Raw genomic sequence first — 18,405 nt, 5'->3', positions numbered from 1 at the left:
CTCAGCCGTCCGGGGTGGACAAGCGCTTCAAACAATTCCCTGCCCTTGAACTTCCAACCAGCAGAGTGAGCAGCTGAGCACAGCGGCCTCGGGCACGTGGAGTGGCCCCTACGGTGGCCGGGCCCCCCGCACCGGCGCTGTTCATCCCTCGTCCCGGGTTCCACTTCGCGCAGGACAGCCAAGCTCTCGGCCTCGCCGGCCGCAGGCTCTGAGCTCACGGCGGCTGCGCCGGAAGCCAGCCCGCGCCTCCGCCTGGGCGTCACCGTTACGTCCCGTGCGTCCCCGGTGACGCAAGCGCGCCTTTGTCAGCATCTCTTGCCGTGCCCATTGGCTTGGCGGCAGCACGTCCCTCCTCCGAAAGTGCAGACGTTGCCACTTGGACCCGGTGGTCGCGGGTGAGTGGGGCCTGGCGAGCCCTGGCTGGCGGCCGGGGGCTCGGGCGGCGGTGGGCGGGGGCCCGGCCTCCGCGGGGCCGCTTAGCAGCTTCCGGGCCGGGCGGCGCCGAGCGAGCCGAGCCGCTCGCGGTTGGCCTGCCCCGGCGGCCCGCCTGCGCTCCCCGGCTCCCCGCGCCCGCCCGCCCGCCCGCCTCTCCCTTTGTGCTGGTTCTCCGCGGCCTGTGCCGTCGGCTCCCCGTCGCTCCCGCCGGCCGCGGACTCCGGCCCGGCCTGCCCGGTGAGGCGAGGTCCCTCGCCGGCCCCCTGAGGGAGCGGCGTTCCCCGTGCTACCTGCCTGGTTCCTAAGGCAGCCTCAGCCTTTCGCTGTATTCGCCCCGTATTCGCCGTGATCTTGGACTAAGCCGCAGGAAAGAAAATTCCTCTCCTCCCGCACTTCACATCCATTGTTGCTCGCTTGGTTGTACTGTCTATCTGAGAATTAGCTTGGTGAGAGTAAATAAAATACTCATTTTATCAGGTTCTCATAGCCACCTTCTAGCCCTTTCTACAGTTTGCACAGGTACGAAGTAAAATCTCACCCCGAAGAGCCGCGTAACGATTAAGGAGATGGCGCACAGTGGCTTCGCTATGAAGAGAGCTAACAAGGCTTATAAAAGCCCTGCTCATGACATAAGTGATTGGTAGCACTTGTTCCTGAGAATTCACTTAAAACCCAGTGATTAGACGTAGGTGAACGTGAATCTGTGATGGACTGCCAGCTGTTAACTTGACCTAGTCCCGGGAACACGATCGGTTGTGTCCAAGGGTTTAACTTGGTTTCCACGACGGGTGGGGGGAATAACGTAATCACTGTATTTCTGTTGGGGGAAAAGCCAGGAGCATTGAGCTAGGAACCCAGAATTGGGCACTCTGGGTGCCACCTCTAATTACTGTTGAGCTCTGTGTGAACTTTGGACAGGTGGCACTTTAGGATCAGTTTTTGTTGGTGTGGTAACACTTACATAGAACTTCATACATGCACGTGCTTTTCTGAGCTTGCATTTGTTATTAACATCTAATCCACATCTACGACCCTGTGAGATAGGCTGTTGTCTTCATTTTCCTCAGGAGGGCATCAAGGCACAGACTCCTTAAATAACTTCCTGAGAACACCATCTCCAGGTGGTAAAAGCAGGTCTCAAAATCGGCAGCTGCCAGCCAGTCTGCTCTGATCCAAAGACTCTGGTGCCTGTAAGCGCGGCAGACCTAAACCAGATGGCCTCTTGAGTCTCTTCAGATCAAATTATAAATGTCTGTGGTCAGAAATAATGATTCCTTGAAAATTGCTGAAAAAGACTCACTACTCAGTTTGACTTTAGTCAGAAAATATGTCCTTTAAAAATTTGGAACAAAACATGTTGGTAAATTCTTAAATTGTTACTTTAGTTTGACCTGGGGACTGTTTTTAAAGAATCCGGTTATGAATCCTTTATAAAATAGTTGATCGTTCCTTAATGTACATTCATATGCTTACTTGTTTATAGCCCTTGTGATTCATTTCAAACCTACATTCAGAACGGATTACCATACGCTGCTCACCTGTATTGTGAATAATTTATTTTTTTAAAGATTTTATTAGGGATCCCTGGGTGGCACAGCGGTTTGGCGCCTGCCTTTGGCCCAGGGCACGATCCTGGAGACCTGGGATCGAGTCCCACGTCGGGCTCCCGGTGCATGGAGCCTGCTTCTCCCTCTGCCTGTGTCTCTGCCTCTCTCTCTCTCTGTGACTATCATAAATAAATAAAAATTAAAAAAAAAAAGATTTTATTATTTATTTGACAGAGGGAGAGGGAGAGAGCACACAAGCAGGCAGAGGGAAAGGGAGAAACAGGCTGCCTGCTGAGCAGGGAGCCGGACATGGGGCTTCAGTCCCAGAACCCTGGGATCATGACCTGAGCCGAAGGCAGACACTTAACTGACTGAGCCACCCAGGCGCCCCTGTGGATAATTTTAATTTTTTTTTTTTTTTAAATTTTTTATTTATTTATGATAGTCACAGAGAGAGAGAGAGAGAGGCAGAGACACAGGCAGAGGGAGAAGCAGGCTCCATGCACCGGGAGCCTGACGTGGGATTCGATCCCGGGTCTCCAGGATCGCGCCCTGGGCCAAAGGCAGGCGCCAAACCGCTGCGCCACCCAGGGATCCCTGTGGATAATTTTAAATTGCCTTAATGTAGTCAGTGCTAATTCCTTTGCCAGCAAGTACTACTTAATTTACAATATTTTGAAAATAAGAAATTTTAACATCTTGAATTACTAGCTTCAGACACTATTCTGAAACATCTTAGTTTTTCAGGTCTACTCTTTTTTTTTTTTTTTCCAGGTCTACTCTAAGGGATTAAAAATTCTTGTAAATTTAAGAGGTCTTTGGTTCAATAGTAGGGAAGTAGTATTGGTTCTTTTTCAAGAAATTGCTGACTTGGGGAAATTCCAAGATAATTCAAAATCATCAAGGAAGAGGTGTTAACTTTAGCATGCCACATACGTGCATGCAGGAGGGCCAGAGAGAATCTCAAGCAGACTCCCCGCTGACCACTGACACCCCCCCACACACACACACACACAACTCGGAGCGTGATCCCAGGAGCTTGATCCCACAAACTGAAACCAAGAGTTGGACTCTTCACCGACTGAGCTCCCCAAAGGGTGTGAATTTCTTGAAATGGACAATGGTACTCATAACAGTAATACCAAGTAAAATGTTTTTATTACTCAGTTTACCTTAACTGCTATTTTTTGAAAAGATTTTATTTGACAGAGCACAAGCAGGGGGAGCTGCAGGCAGAGGGAGAGGGAGAAGCAGGCTCCCCACTGAGCATAGAGCCTGACGTGGAGCTCCATCCCAGGACCTTGAGATCATGACCTGAGCCAAAGGCAGACATTTGACCCACTGAGCCCCCCAGATGCCCCCCCTTCTTGATTGCTATTAAAAAGGAGAAAAGTATATCAAAGGAGTTTTGGGGGGAAAGTCCAGCTGGTTTGTAGCCTGTAGGTCTTCCAAAGTGATACCTTAGTGAATTCCTTATTACAAGATGGACCCTTAGCCTTGGAGGTTTAGCCAATCAATGCTGTCAGTCTCTGAAGATGAGTGGGCTGGAGGTTTTGAGGATTACATGAATTGATAATGCAAAGGGCCTAACTGCCTAGTACCCAGCAAAAGCTAGTGTCTTTTCCTTTATCCTTAAATTTATGGTTGGGAAGCAGTGATTGGAGGGGTTTGGAGGCAGGCACCTCACTTATTTCCATGTCTACCATGTCTTATTCCTTTATAGAAAGCAGCACTTTAATAGACTCGTGCTTTCAGCTAATGAATGATTTAGGTTTTCCCTTTAATGCAGAAGTAGTCCTTTCAAATATCTTAATCTAGATAAATTCCTTCAGTCATTAATCCATGATGAACTCATTTGTTTTTTCACGCATGTCTGCAGTTCAGGAACTCCAGCCTGGGAGGATGGTGTGCATTCCTTGCATCGTCATTCCAATTCTGCTCTGGGTCTACAAAAAATTCCTGGAGCCATACATATACCCTCTGATTTCCCCCTTTGTTAGCCGTATGTGGCCTAGAAAAGCTCTTCGAGAAACAAATGATAAAAACAAAGGCAAAGTAGACTGTAAGGTAAGAACATTAAAATACCTTGAATAAGGGTAGGTTAGAGGGTGGTACTTACAGTCAGGGTGAAATACTTGGCGTTAAAAAGGCAAAGTCTTAGAACCAGAAGCTTCACTAATGTGTCTTAATTTCTTTCTTTTTAAAGATTTTATTTAGAGAGAAAGAGAGCGCAAGCAGCGAGTGGGGGCAGAGGGGAAGAGAGAATCCTAAGCAGGCTCCATGCTCAGCACTGAGCCCCTTGTGGGGCTCTATCCTACGGTCCCGAGACCATGGCCCAAATTGAAATCAAGAGTTGGACTGAGCTACCCAGGCACTAAGGCTTAATTTCTTTTTTTAAAATAAGGGGATGAGGATGTTTTCTAAGTAATTAACATTTGGTTTAAACTAAGGTTTTAAACTAGACTTCTGATTAGTGTGTTTGTTCCTTGTCTTACAGTCAAGATAATAACCAGTGTCTCTTGGCTGGTAAGAATAATAGTAAATAGCTAATGGATAAGAAGAGATGATGCTAAAATATGCCTGTTTCGTTGATACCTTTGGTAAGAGAGTTAGTCGGAAGGATCATAGAGATTTAAAAAAAAAACAAAACGAAATGAAGTTATTTTTTTAAATGAATATTTGGACAGCTCTGTTTTTAGCATTGGTTCTTATTAAGTTCAACTTCACCTGTGTTCTGTATTAATTTAGCCACTGTGTTCATTTCTAGAAGCAGAGTTCTTTCATTCTGAAATTTGTCTGTTTTTTAAAGACATTTCTTATAATGAGTTGTAATAATATCTAAAAATAGGTTTTTTTTTCATTTTAGGGTACAGACATAAATGGATTACCAACGAAAGGATCAACGGAAATCTCCGATAAAAAGAAAGACTAAAGTGATTGTTCCAAAGGATTTCATTGTTTTAAAAATGGACCTGATAATATGAAGCACCTTGCTTGTAATTGTCTCTTACCTTTTTTCTCTGAGACCAGAAATCGAGATAGCTTAGATACTTACCTGATATTAATCAGGAAATACATAATTATATTTAAAATGTGTTCTATTTAATGATCTCATTCTGAGTTCCTGTTTCATTAAAGTAGCTTTCATTTCTGTTACTGCAGTTATGAATAAATAGAAGGTTTATGCCAGTAGACACTGCTACTAAATCCGTACTAGAAGGTCCTTGGGCCTCTAGCTCTTGTTCAGGCTCCGTGAATTTGAGCAGAGTGTGATGTTACTGTGAAACTGTGGAATGAGACCGTGCTGTGAAAGGAAAGGGAGTTTGGGGATATGATGAGGACTCGAAATATGAAGATATAATTCTTGTCCAACACAACGGAGCAGCCTGCTTAGGCGCGTAGTAATTACTCTTACTGCTCTGAGGTGGGTAGACATGACAGGGAGATCAGGGAAACGCCTTTGAATTTTTTACAGAATATACCTAATGTATATTATAAAATCCTAATCTTTGTTGCATTCCTTCTGTTCTTACAAATTAAATTAAATATTCAGTTTACTTGTTCTTTTTTCTTTCACAGTTTAAATATTTTATTTAAAAAAATTTTTTTAATTTTTATTTATTTATGATAGTCACAGAGAGATAGAGAAAGAGGCAGAGACACAGGCAGAGGGAGAAGCAGGCTCCATGCACCAGGAGCCCGACGTGGGATTCGATCCTGGGTCTCCAGGATCGCGCCCTGGGCCAAAGGCAGGCGCCAAACCTCTGCACCACCCAGGGATCCCCACAGTTTAAATATTTTAAATGGATAGTTTTTGCCACATCAGAAAGCAGAATTACAGTGTAATAACATCTGGATAGTTGTGAAGCAACAATCTTTTTTTCTTTTTTTAAAGAATAGATTGGGGCAGCTAGAGTGGCTCAGCGGTTTAGCACCGCCTTCAGCCCAGGGCGTGATCCTAGAGTCCCAGGATCGAGTCCCACATTGGGCTCCCTGCGTGGAGCCTGCTTCTCCCTCTGCCTGTGTCTCTACCTCTCTGTCTCATGAATAAATAGATAAAATCTTTAAAAAATAAAAATAAGGAGCAGATCGTATCCAGTGTTGTTGCATAATAAGACACTCCAGAATTATTGGTTTCTAACACAGGACTGGGGAGTTCTTTGCTACTTTGGGTCTTGACATGGTCTTTCATCCCTAGGCCTCTTACATTAGTGGAGGGATATATAAATATTCAAAGATGATGAGCCTTATCTTTACATGGAATAAGGAATGTATTTATTCCTTATGGGGTTAGAAGGGACTCCTGCCCTTGAAGTCCTCGGTTCTAACTGAGGCTCTGGTAAGCTTTATGTATGGTCAAATCATTCATTCACCCTGGATTTCATTTACAAATCAGTAGCTTTCGGGGGATCCCTGGGTGGCTCAGCAGTTTAGCACCTGCCTTCAGACCAGGGCGTGATCCTGGAGTCCCAGGATCGAGTCCTACATTGGGCTCCCTGCATGGGGCCTGCTTCTCCCTATGCCTGTGTCTCTGCCTCTCTCTCTCTCTGTGTCTCTTGTGAATAAATAAATAAAATCTTAAAAAAAAAAAAAAATCAGTAGCTTTCAGTTTTTCTGCTCCAATCTACCTGAAGAATAAGGTAAATCCCCTTTAGCGACTATACCTAGTTGATGGGGTGGTAGGTTTTTTTTTTTTTTTTTTTTTTTTTTTTTTGCACAGGACAGCCCCTGATTAGGTTTTGTTTATTTTTTTAAGGTATAAAAGCTATATTATAAAAATTGCAGATGTTGAGGCACTTGGCTGGCTCAGTGGAGCTTGCAATTCTTGATCTCCAGGTTATGGGTTCAAGCCCCACGTTGAGCCCGGGTGTAGAGATTAAATTCTTTTTTTTAAAAAAAGCTGTTTATAGTAAAAATGCAAGAGCAAGTTAAATGAACAGTTGATGTTCTGCCCTTATTCCAGCTCCACAGGTGTAACCACTGTTGGTTTTTGTGTAGCTTTTTTTTTAAAGATTCTATTTATTTATTCATGAAAGAGGCAGAGGGAGAAGCAGGCTGCATACAGGGAGCCCGACGTGGGACTTGATCCCGGGACTCCAGGATCATGTCCTGGACTGAAGGTGGCGCTAAACTGCTGAGCCACCGGGTCTGCCCCAGCTTTTCTTTTTAGTAGGCTCCACACTGGGTGTGAGCTTGCGACCCTGAGGTTTAAGACCTGAGCTGAAATCAAGAATCCGACACTTGACTGAGCCCCCCAGGCACCCCTCTAGCAACTTTCTTGTTTTTATTAAATACATTTTTTTTAAGATTTTATTTATTCATGAGAGAGGCAGAGACAGGCAGAGGGAGAAGCAGGCTCCGTGCAGGGAGCCTGATGTGGGACTTGATCCTAGGACCCCAGGACCACCACCTGAGCCAAAGACAGCTGGACCATGCAGGTGCCTCTAAATACATCATTTTAAGAAAATCATACTATTGCAAGGATTATAATGTCCCTACTCCCTTAGTCTCCAAAGGCATCACTCATTTGGCTGGTGCTGTATCTTGTTCTATCTCTGTATTTCTAAATAGTACAGATACACTGCTGTTTTTGGAGTTATCAGCTCTCACTTGCCATCATGTTCAGATGTAGCTGTCCTACACTGTTTAAGTTCCTCTACCACACATCCTCCCAACAGGTTTTTGTACTGTTGGGTTGTCCTTAGTATCTCGTTCCGAGCGCACCAGGTGCCTTCCATTTGCCCCTCCAGATCTGCCTCTATCCTTCCTTGCTGCCCGAGAAACCTCCAGGAACTACACCCACAGACCTCCTCTGGCCTCTAGGTTCTGTTGGGTTTAGCCCACGGGGATCTGTAGCAGAGGGAAGGGAAGGAAGTGGGAGGTCAGGGTATATACTTCCTTCGCCACATCCCCTCAGGGCGTCCTCAGATCAATCAAGATCCTCAGCCAGACGTCTCTGCACCTCAGGTTGGCCACCTGCACATGACCCTTCAGTTTCCCCTGACCTCCCTTTCACCTTGTCCGTTGGACCTATCAGGGTGACAGCCTCTCTTGCTGTGGGCTCTACTTACCGCATCATCTCAAGGGTGCCATCTGCTTGCCAGGACACTGACAGCATGGCCGGCCTGCAAGAGCTCCTTGCTGTGCAGCACGTGCGCACCTGGTCCCTGCCTTGTCTCTAGCTTCTGTGGTCCCTGCTCCGTGTCAACCTGGGCAAGAAATAGATGTGGATATGGCTGGATTCTCTGCTCAGGGTTTCACCAGGCTCAAAACAGGATGTTAGCCATGTCTGCAGTTCTCATCGGGGCTTCCAGGTCTGTGGTTGTCAGCAGAATCCGTTTTCTCGCTGTTAGTTTGTAGGACTGAGGTCCTGCTCTTCCCCCTGGTCAGCCGGGGTCGACCCTTAGCTCCTGGAGGCTGCTCGTAGCCTTGCCCTGTGGCCCCAGAGATGGCTTACAACAAGGGCGGCCACGTTCTCCCAGGGCGGCCACAGCACGTCTCTCTGACTTCTAATCTTTTGGGGATTATATTAGACCTGCCCAAATCATCTGATTTAAGGTCAACTAATTTGGGATCTTAATTACATCTGCAAAATCCCTTCAATGTCAGTACCTAGGTGGGTATTTGGTATCTGGGAGAAAGTGTGTGTCGATCAGGGGTCAGGAATCCAGGGCCACCATCTTAGCAGTCGGCCTGCTACACTCGTCCCCTTCCCTGACTAATGACTAGTCCTTCAATTACTTGGGGATCCATTTTGGATCTGGATACCATGGGCTCCACCAATCAGCGCCCCTGGACTTCACTGGTTTTAACCTCTGAAGAGTTTATAATTCTGAAATTTAAGGAGCTACTCAGCCTTTTCTGACTCCATATTGGATCGCTAGAAATAATTTCAGATGGGGGCAGGGGAGAAGAAGAAAGGAATTAATAGTGTATTTCATAAAAGGGCCATAAATATATAGAAACACATGTGTCAGCGGGAAATGCAAATTAAAACTACAATGAGAAACCACCAGAATGGTTAAAATTAAAGATCAAGTGTTGGGAGGATAAACAGAAGGGGTTCCTACACGCTGCTGGTGGGAGCATAAATTGGTACAAGTACTCTGGGACAGGAGCCGGCATTATCTGGGAAAGCTGAACATGCATATACACTTATTTCTAGAGTCCAGAGAAAACTGTGTACCTGTGTATCAGTAGACATACAAGAACATTCTTAAAATCACTGATTATGGCAATAGCCCAAACAAAACAAAACAACCCACAAAAGTCCATTTAAAATAGGAAGGAGGGATCCCTGGGTGGCGCAGCGGTTTAGCGCCTGCCTTTGGCCCAGGGCGCGATCCTGGAGACCCGGGATCGAATCCCACGTCGGGCTCCCGGTGCATGGAGTCTGCTTCTCCCTCTGCCTGTGTCTCTCTCTCTCTGTGTGACTATCATAAATTAAAAAAAAAAAAAAAAAAAAAAAACTAAAATAGGAAGGAAAGGGGGCACCTGGGTGGCTCAGTGGTTGAGCATCTGCCTTCGGCTCAGGGCATGACCCTGGGGTGTTGGAATCGAGTCCCACATCGGGCTCCCCGCAGGGAATCTGCTTCTCCCTCTGCCTGTGTCTCTGCCTCTCTTTGTGTCTCTCATGATTAAATAAAATATATTCTTTTAATTTTATGTTAAAGATTATATCAATGTATTATTTGTAGAATAACATTAAATATAGGAAAGATGCATTAATAAGTGAAGAGTTTTGGAGAGCTGATCCATGCTGCTGCTGTTGTTTTTTTTAATTGTGGAACATGTGATACATAAAAAGAAATACATAACTGACAGCTTTTTTTTTTTTTAAGATTTTATTCCATATTGATAGTGTTTGCTAGAGGACTGCGTGCCATTTGGGGTCCATTGCCACCTGTTTGAGGCGGTGGAACCTGTGATGTGTTGCCTCCTGTGACAGTGTGATTTAAAATTAATATATGTGCAGTCTTCAAGTTCTGGCCCAGAGCTCCTAAAACTCTTGGAATTTCCTACGTGAACAGAGTGACAAAGGGATCTTTTAATATGTTAATGAGTAATTTGAACCACACCGTAGGATGTGGGCTGGTTGCTGGGAGACCCTACCAACTCCACGGGAGTCCCAGGAGGGGAGGAGGGTGGAGTCAATCGCTAAAGGCCAATGATTCCATCAATCCTGGCTATTTAATGAAACTCCATAAAAACCCCAGAAGACAGGGTTCACAGAGCTTTTGGATGGTGAACGTATGTGTGTGGAGGTGTGGGAGATGACGCTCGTAGAGAGATCATGGGAGCTCCTCTCCCTTTCCCTATAGCTGGTCCTATGCATCTCTTCCATCTGGATGTTCCTGTATCCTTTTATAATAAACCAGCGATCACTTTACTAGTGAGTAAAACATTTCTCTGCGTTCTCTGAGCCACTCTAACAACTTAGACCCGAGGGGAGATCATGGGAACATTGGCTTTATGGCCAGTCAGAAGCACAACCTGGACTTGGGATTGGCATCTGAAGGGGGATTGTGAGGGAGTCCTGTGGGACTGAGCCCTTGACCTGTGAGAACTGATGCTCTCTCCAGGTAGGTAGCATCAGATGGAGTCGAATTATAGGATGCCGGGCCAGTGCTGGAGAATTGCTTGGTGCTATGGGGAAACCTCCCGCCCCAACCCTGGAAATTGGTACTAGAATCCTTTTAGCCCCATTTAAATACCACAACCTCTGGGAAGCCTTTCCGTCCCTTCCTTTCAGAGGGCCTCTTGTCCTTGTGCTCTGCAGGCTCCATACAGGGCTTCTCCTTCAGGGAACCTTGTGCCACAACGGATAGCTGGGCACCTGTTGAGTCTTGCACAGGATGGTGAGCTCCTTGCAGGTAGCCACCTCCCAGAAGACCCCGGGGAAGACATTTTCTAAATGTTGTGGAACTAAATAGAAGAAAAAACTATGCACAGTTAGAAATTGCCATATGCTATACCAGCAAATTAACTTATATTTCTCCTCCTGGTCTTTTTTCTTTTTTAAAGATTTTTTTATTTATTCATGAGAGACACAGGCAGAGGGAGAAGCAGGTTCCATGCAGGGAACCTGACACAGGACTCGATTCTGGGTCCATAGGATCACGCCCTGGGCTGAAGGCAGTGCTAATCCGCTGAGCCACCTGGGGCCTCTCTACCCCTGGTCTTTAGTAGCACATGAAAGGGTCAAACAGTTTACCTGGTGACCCATGAAGGGCTGGGAGGTTTGGGTCCCTGCTCTCCTGTGCTCTTCCTCTAGATTCCCCCACCTGCATTCTGCACCCCACGGCAGGATAGCGCAGGCGAGGCCCCAAGTCCAGGCTCCTGCTGCTGGCTTCTGGGGGGCTTTGCCTGGTGAGGCCGGCAGCCGCATCATGGTCCAACCACATCCTTCTACAAACAGAGCTGTGCCTGTATTAAAGCAACTTTTGACCTGATTTGGTTCATTGGCACCGATATGTCTGACTACGTCCTCTGAGACCAGGTACATTTCTCCACATCTTTTTTGTATCGTTTGTACCCGGTGTTACGGAACAAATTGTGTCATGCACCCCTACACACACACACACACACACACACACACACACTTTGTGTTGAAGTCCTAACTCCCGGCACCTCTGAACCTCACCCTATTTGCAGGGAGGAGCACTGCAGGTGAGATTAGTTAAAATGAGGTCATTAGGATGGATCCTAATCCCACATGACTGGCACTCTTACCAAAAGGAAATCTGGCCACGGAAACACGCGAGAAGGCAGGGATTGGTGACCCCTCTACCAGCCACGGAGCTGCAAAGGTCGCGGGGTGAAAGCCCTGGCTGCCAGCCCAGAGGCCCCGGACAGCTTCTCCGTTGCAGCCTCTGGGACAACCAACCTTACCAACCCCTTGATTTCGGGCTTCCGGCCTCCAGAGCTGTGAGACCACACACGTGTGTTTAAATCGCTCAGCTTGTGGGGCTTTGTCACAGCAGCCCTGATGAGCACGCGCGGGAGCTGCAGTCCATTTTGCTTGGCAAGAGCAAGCGACTGCGAGGAGGTCGGTGTGAACCTCCCGCTCCGCGGGGGCGGCAAGGGAGCCCTGAGGCGGCCTCTCCTGGGGTAAGCCTGGGCTCGGCGGCCTGACGGCTGCCTTTGGGCTCCAGGTGCCACTCGCCAGTCTTGTGACATCGGGAAGCCTATTTAGCTTTGGACTGGAACATGGGGACGAGCACATACCTACCTTGGAGGGCGTGTGACCAGCAGGTCAGCACAGTCCACACTTCACAACTGCGCCTGGCCCTGGCTGTTTTCTAGACGAATTCATGAACTAATATTAGTTTGTGACTCATGCTGATTTGTCCCCAGCAGGACAAAGATGGTGACACTTGCAGAGTGGGCTTCTCCTCCTCTAGCTGTTTGTGCGGCCACCAGGCTGGCCCGGGCCCCTGTCCCCAGGCTCCACCTCGGAGCTCAGGACATGGGGAGACACGAGGAGACGCGGGACGGCAGGTGGGGGTCGCAGGGATTGGAGGTTCGCTGCGGCCTCTCGGTGGCCACGCCACGCCGTGGAGCCGGCTGTGGCCATGCCTGATGACCACCAACAGCCCCCGTGAGGCCCACAGGGCGCTCCCCTCTGTCACCAGCTTACTGGCTGCACATCCCTGTCCCGAGCCTCGCACGTCCCTGGCACTTGGCTCCTCATCTGTCCAGGGGAGGGACTTGGTCTGGTTGCCAACGTGCCCTCCCCGCCGTGATCCCCACGACCTGCTCGGTGGGACCCAGCCTGAACACATGTGGGGACGAGACTCTTCACGGCTCTTGCAGGCAGACCATTTCGCTTTCACTTGACTATTGTCAAGAGTTTTCCAGGTCGCTGGGGTTCTCAGCAACCCTTTCTCACAGGGCTGTTTGGAGACTTAACTAAGATCGCGGTGCATGGCTCGTCGCGAGCAGCCCACGATGCGGATGGTCATTTGTCAGCACTGACATCCTCGTCAGTGAGTTCTTACACGGAGCTGAACCTTGTGGCCTATAGCTTCAAACCTTCAGTCCTAGTCTGCTTCTCTGGGGTGACATCAAGTCAGGCTGGTCATGCCTCCTGACAACGGTTCCTTATCGCAAGTCTTGGGCCAGTTGTTCATGCTCAGCTCAGTCAGTCGTTCATCTGACAGGGCTTCCAGACCTCTCGCCAAGCTGACTGCCCTGCCCGGATGATCCCACCCTGGTTAACCTATATCCCTCTTCGGAGGACTGCCCGGGGACCGGCAGTGACAGCATGTGACTTGACTACCTACCTCTAGACTATGCAGGTGAAATAACATTTGTTAAAGAAAGGCATGTGGGGTGCCTGGGGGGCTCAGTCATTTAAGCGTCCAGCTCCATTTTAGCTCAGGTCATGATCTCAGAGACGTGAGACCAAGCCCCATGCTTAGTGTGGAATCTACTTGGGATTCTCTCTCCTTCTCCTTCCTCCCCTCCCTCTGTTGGCACGCTCTCTCTCCCTCTCTGAAATAAAATCTTCAAAAAAAAAAAAGGCATGCTGCATGCATCACTGAATTCTCATAGCAACTGTGAGATGTCAGTGTATTATTGTCTCTTCCTTGTAGAGAAGAAAGCTGGGCTCAGAGAAGTCAGGTGGCTGTCACGGACTGTGTCTTTTTGTTCTCCTAGAAGACATGTACGTAAACTCAATTTACATGGGGTGACAGTAGCAGGGGGCCTTTTGGAGGTAATTAGGTTTAGATTGTGTCATAAGGGTGGAGACTCTATGATGAGATAAATATATTTTTTAAAGATTTTAAATATATTTTTTAAAGATTTTATTTGAGAGAGAGAGAACATGAGTAGGAGGACAGGCAGAAGGAGAGGGAGCAGACCCCCCACTGAGTGTGGAACCCAAAGCAGGGCTCCATCCCAGGACCCGAGATCATGACCTGAGCCGAAGGCAGACCCTTAACCGACTGAACCCCCCAGGTGCCCCGAGATAGGTACTTTTGTGAGAAGCAACTGGAGCTCTCTTTCTCCTCGTGCGAGGGTACAATGAAAAGATGCTTACCTGTAAATCAGGAGGAGGGCCCTCACCCAGCCATGGCTCTGCCAGCGCCTAATCTGGGGCTTCCCGCCGCCAAAACTGTGAGAAACACAAGTCTGTTGTTTAAGCTCCCCACTCAACAGTATTCTGTTAGAGCGGCCTCAACTGGTCAAGACAGTCGCTTTCCAAAGTTATTCAGCTAATAAATTATGGAACCAGAATGCAAACACAGATCTGACTCCAAAATCTGCTCTTCTTTCTCAGGCATTGAAAATCTGAGCATTGTTCTTGGAACAGGTTTGAAACAATAATCTCTAGGTAGCCTTGGTCCTGCTTGGGGAGTGGCCTTCTGTTAGTCATTGCTTTTTTTTTTTTTTTGCTTTCTCTTTATTTATTCATGAGAGACACAGAGAGAGGCAGAGACACAGGCAGAGGGAAAAGCAGGCTTTCGGGGAGCCCGATGTGGGACTCCATCCGGGGACCCCGGGGTCACACCCTGAGCCCAAGGCAGATGCTCAACTACTGAGTCACCCAGGTGCCCCTAGACCTTAAACTTCTTGAGGTCAGGTTCAGGTCTGAAGCACAGTGCACCCAGAGTCACTAAGTAAATATGTGTTGAATGATTGAGCCAAATGAACATCCTCGGTCAGAAACACCAGTCTTCATTTTAAGTATCTCTCTGGGAGACACCTGGGTGGCTCAGTGGTTGAGTGTCTGCCGTTGGCCCAGGGGGTGATCCCTGGCTTCTGGGATGGAGTCCCGCATCGGGCTCCCTGCATGGAGCCTGCTTCTCCCTCTGCCTGTGTCTCTGCCTCTGTGTGTCCCTCATGAAGAAATTAAAAAAAAAAAAAAATCTTTAAAAAAAAAAAGGTATCTCTCTGGAAAGTCCCTGAGTAACAAGGGGCATGCAGAGGTAATGCAGGACTGTAATTTCAGACACCATAATCTTTTTTTTTTTTTTACATTTTTAAAAAATGTTTATTTATTTATGATAGTCACAGAGAGAGAGGCAGAGACATAGGCAGAGGGAGAAGCAGGCTCCATGTACCGGGAGCCCGACGTGGGATTCGATCCCCGGTCTCCAGGATCGCGCCCCGGGCCTCCAGGATCGCGCTCCGGGCCAAAGGCAGGCGCCAAACCGCTGCGCCACCCAGGGATCCCCAGACACCATAATCTTTCCAATGCCTCACTTTTTATATTTCCCTGCCTGACTGGCTTTCCTGGGTAACAACATATTTCTAGATATAGTTGATTTTCATAATGGTCTAACCAAAATGTGCTGGGAATGTATAAGTCTGCTGCTGCAAAATATAAAAATTGAATGCCTTCTAAAGTGAAGTATCATTTTTTTTTTGTATGTTTTCTGTTTTATAGTTACTTTCTAAGTAGGGCAAATATTGCTACAGTCAGATTGAAAATGTGTTGGGAAGACAGGCAGCCATTTGGAGATTTTCTATCTTAATTAAACTATATTTTTGAGTGTATTCATTTTTCTCTTCCTGCCGTAATAAGTCACCACAGATTTAAGGCTTAAAACAACACAAATTTATGATCTCATAGTTCTGTAGGTCACAAGTCTGACGCGATTCTCACTGCACTAAAACCAAGGTGTCGGCAAGACTGGGTTCCCTTCTGGAGGCTCTGGGGGATAATATTTCCTTTTCTCTTCCAGCTGCGAGAGGCCACTGAATATATTCCCAGTCTCTTGCCATCCTCAAAGCCAGCAATTTCTGGTCCTCACATTGCGTCGCATGATCTTGCAGAGCCATATTTATTTATTTTAGAGAGAGTGAGAGACAGTGCATGGTGGGGGAGGGACAGATGGAGAGGGAGAGACAGATTCTCCAGCAGATTTCCTGCTGAGCATGGAGCCTGATGCAATCTCAAGCCATAGTTATGACGGCTTTGTCTTCCTCTCGCTTTTCACTTTCATGATTACATTAGGCCCACTGTGATAATCCTGGATAGTGTCCTCATCTGGAAGTCATCTGATTAACAACCTAATGCTGTCTGCACCCCTTTGCCGTGTAACCTAACATATTCATAGGTTGTGGGCATTAGGATGTGGGTATCTTCAGATCGTTGTTCTACCTGCCACATGAAATAATTTCAGATTCACAGAAGAGCTGCAAAGTACAGAGAGTTCCTGTATATCCTTCACCCAGTTTCTTTTAATGTTAATATCTTATGTTACCATAACACCTTGTCAAAACTAGGGAATTAACGTTGGTACAATACCCTTAACTAAACTCCAGACTTCATTTGAATTTCACAACTTTTGCCTTGTTGGGTTCTAGGAACCAACCAGGACACCCTGTTGCATTTAATGAGAGGGTTTTCACGACTTTCCTGCTCCTGTTTCTGTACCAACCAGACACTGATGTAATCAGGTCAAAGTTCATCATGACAGTGGTTCTGGCAGTGTTGAGAGTGGGTGACCAAAGATAAGACTTAGCACATTACATGTACAATAAATAGTTTGTGAAGGATTGCGACTCCAACTCATGCTTCATATATTGGGAAAACCATTCCTAAACTAACACTCGGATTTATGATGTTTGCCTAGCAGCATCATGACATTCATCGAGGAATATTAGTAAGACTCTTTATTACAAGCCATCCAAAATATATAAGAAAGGGGAGGACATCAAATTTTAATAACTGGTTCACCTCGAAGTAGAATGAGTTGTTTCTTGGTCTGTAAAGTTTGTTCTGAAGAGAGGCTCACATTTATTTCATCATTTTGGGGTTAGGTAGAGGGTGTAATTTTTGGTGCAGGCAAAAGTATAAAGTACTTTGAATTTGGTTTTGGTGCCTCTGTTTTTCCTGAAATTTATTTATTTTTATTATTTTATTTTTTAAAGTTTTTTTTTTTTTTTTTTTTTTTTTTTTAAAGATTTTATTTATTTGTGAGAGACACACAGAGAGAGAAAGAGAGAGAGGCAGAGACACAGGCAGAGGGAGAAGCAGGCCCCATGCAGGGAGCCTGATGTGGGACTTGATCCCAAGTCCCCAGGGTCATGCCCTGGGCTGAAGGCAGCACTAAACCACTGAGCCACCCGGGCTGCCCTATTTTTTACAGTTTTAATTTGGGAGACAATGAGTGTGTGTGTGAGAGAGAATGAGGGCGCAGAAGCAGGGGGAGGGGCAGAGGAAGGAGGCAGGAACAGACTCCTAGCTGAGCTGGGGAGCCAGAAGGCGGCCTGGATCCAAGGAGGCTGGGGTCATGATGGGAGCTGAAGGCAGATGTGTAACCGTACTGAACCACCCAGGTACCCCTCTTTTGCTAAAATTCTAAAATAAATATCATAAAACTACATATGATATTATGCAACTCATATTAATTGCAGAAAAAAATATGAAATGTGTGAATTTAGTCACAGATGATCTCATTTCCCGAAGTTAATAATTGTTAATAATCTTTTAGCCTTTTTCTCCCTGTGCGTGTACACACATAGGAAACAGAAACATTATTTGCAAAAATTGCATATCATACATACTGCTTCCGCTGGATGGATCATGAACATGTCTCCCTAGTATTCTTCTCAACGGCTGCATAATAATGCCCGCCTGTTCTTAGCGAGGCTCCCAGGTCCCTTGTGTTTTAGTATGTTTTCATGAAATAATCCTGCAAGCTCAGGGGATTCAGTAGCAGCAGATGGTTGAAGTGTATCGAAGATCTGCATGGTACTTTTCAGGGTACCCTTGAGACACTGGCTGCAAATCGGAGCGTCTATGTCAGCGTTATTTGGAGAAACAACAGCGCACGACAACTCATAACCTGGGTCGTTAATGATCCTTACTGATTCGGCAACAGTCCTGTAGGAGAAGAATCATCATCGTCATCCTGTGTCTGTTTCAGAACAGGAAACTGAGGCAAAGCTCCAGGTCGGACGGCAGCCTGGTAATCTCAGCTCATTGGAGCCCAGTCTCCCTTCTTTGGACACCGTGCTGTGTACATCCTCCTTCCTAAGGGACCTGCCCTTTCTGCCACTAGTGCGGTTATCTTAGGCCTACTACCTGCCTCCACTGAAAATCATTTTCTGGAAGTCGGCTCTCGACACGAGGGTTTGAAAGAAATAAAGGTAAAGATAAAAAAAAATCAAAGCACCCCCAAAGATAAATTATCTTCCTATTTCCCGGTTCTTCAGAGCCCTACAAGTAACCGCTCGACTTTGGGATGGTTGTCAGTCGGAAGGAACAGCCTTCACAAAGCTAAGGCGCCAGAACCAGCGCCCGGGGCGAGCAGCCCAGCGACCCCCAGGGCTCCGCCGCTTCCCCACTGGCCACGTGGCCTCGCCGTTGCCCGGGACGCGACCGGAGGGTGGGGAGACGCCTAACGTCCGAAGGACTACATTTCCCAGAAGTCCGCGCGCCGCGCGCCACGTGACCGCGGTGGGG

General features: G+C 47.1%; 1 protein-coding gene across 2 annotated transcripts; it reads left to right on the top strand.

The window, feature by feature from the left end:
* Positions 1–258: 258 nt before the first annotated feature.
* C1H18orf32 (chromosome 1 C18orf32 homolog) lies at positions 259–5,539 on the top strand. Of its 2 annotated transcripts, none has more exons than XM_041772208.1 (3): positions 259–395; positions 3,862–4,049; positions 4,849–5,539. In XM_041772208.1, exons 2-3 carry the CDS (start codon positions 3,885–3,887, stop codon positions 4,912–4,914), a joined length of 231 nt encoding a protein of 76 aa, XP_041628142.1. In that variant the 5' UTR covers positions 259–395; positions 3,862–3,884; the 3' UTR covers positions 4,915–5,539. The 2 variants fall into 2 exon arrangements, with proteins under 2 accessions (XP_041628142.1, XP_041628134.1); XM_041772200.1 differs by lacking the exon at positions 259–395 and adding an exon at positions 599–881.
* The last annotated feature ends 12,866 nt before the right edge of the window (positions 5,540–18,405 follow it).

Source organism: Vulpes lagopus, chromosome 1 (assembly GCF_018345385.1).
Source record: "Vulpes lagopus strain Blue_001 chromosome 1, ASM1834538v1, whole genome shotgun sequence".
NCBI classification, from domain to species: Eukaryota; Metazoa; Chordata; class Mammalia; order Carnivora; family Canidae; genus Vulpes; species Vulpes lagopus.
Note: the sequence above shows the minus strand (reverse complement) of the source record. Positions and strands in the feature narration are given on the sequence as shown.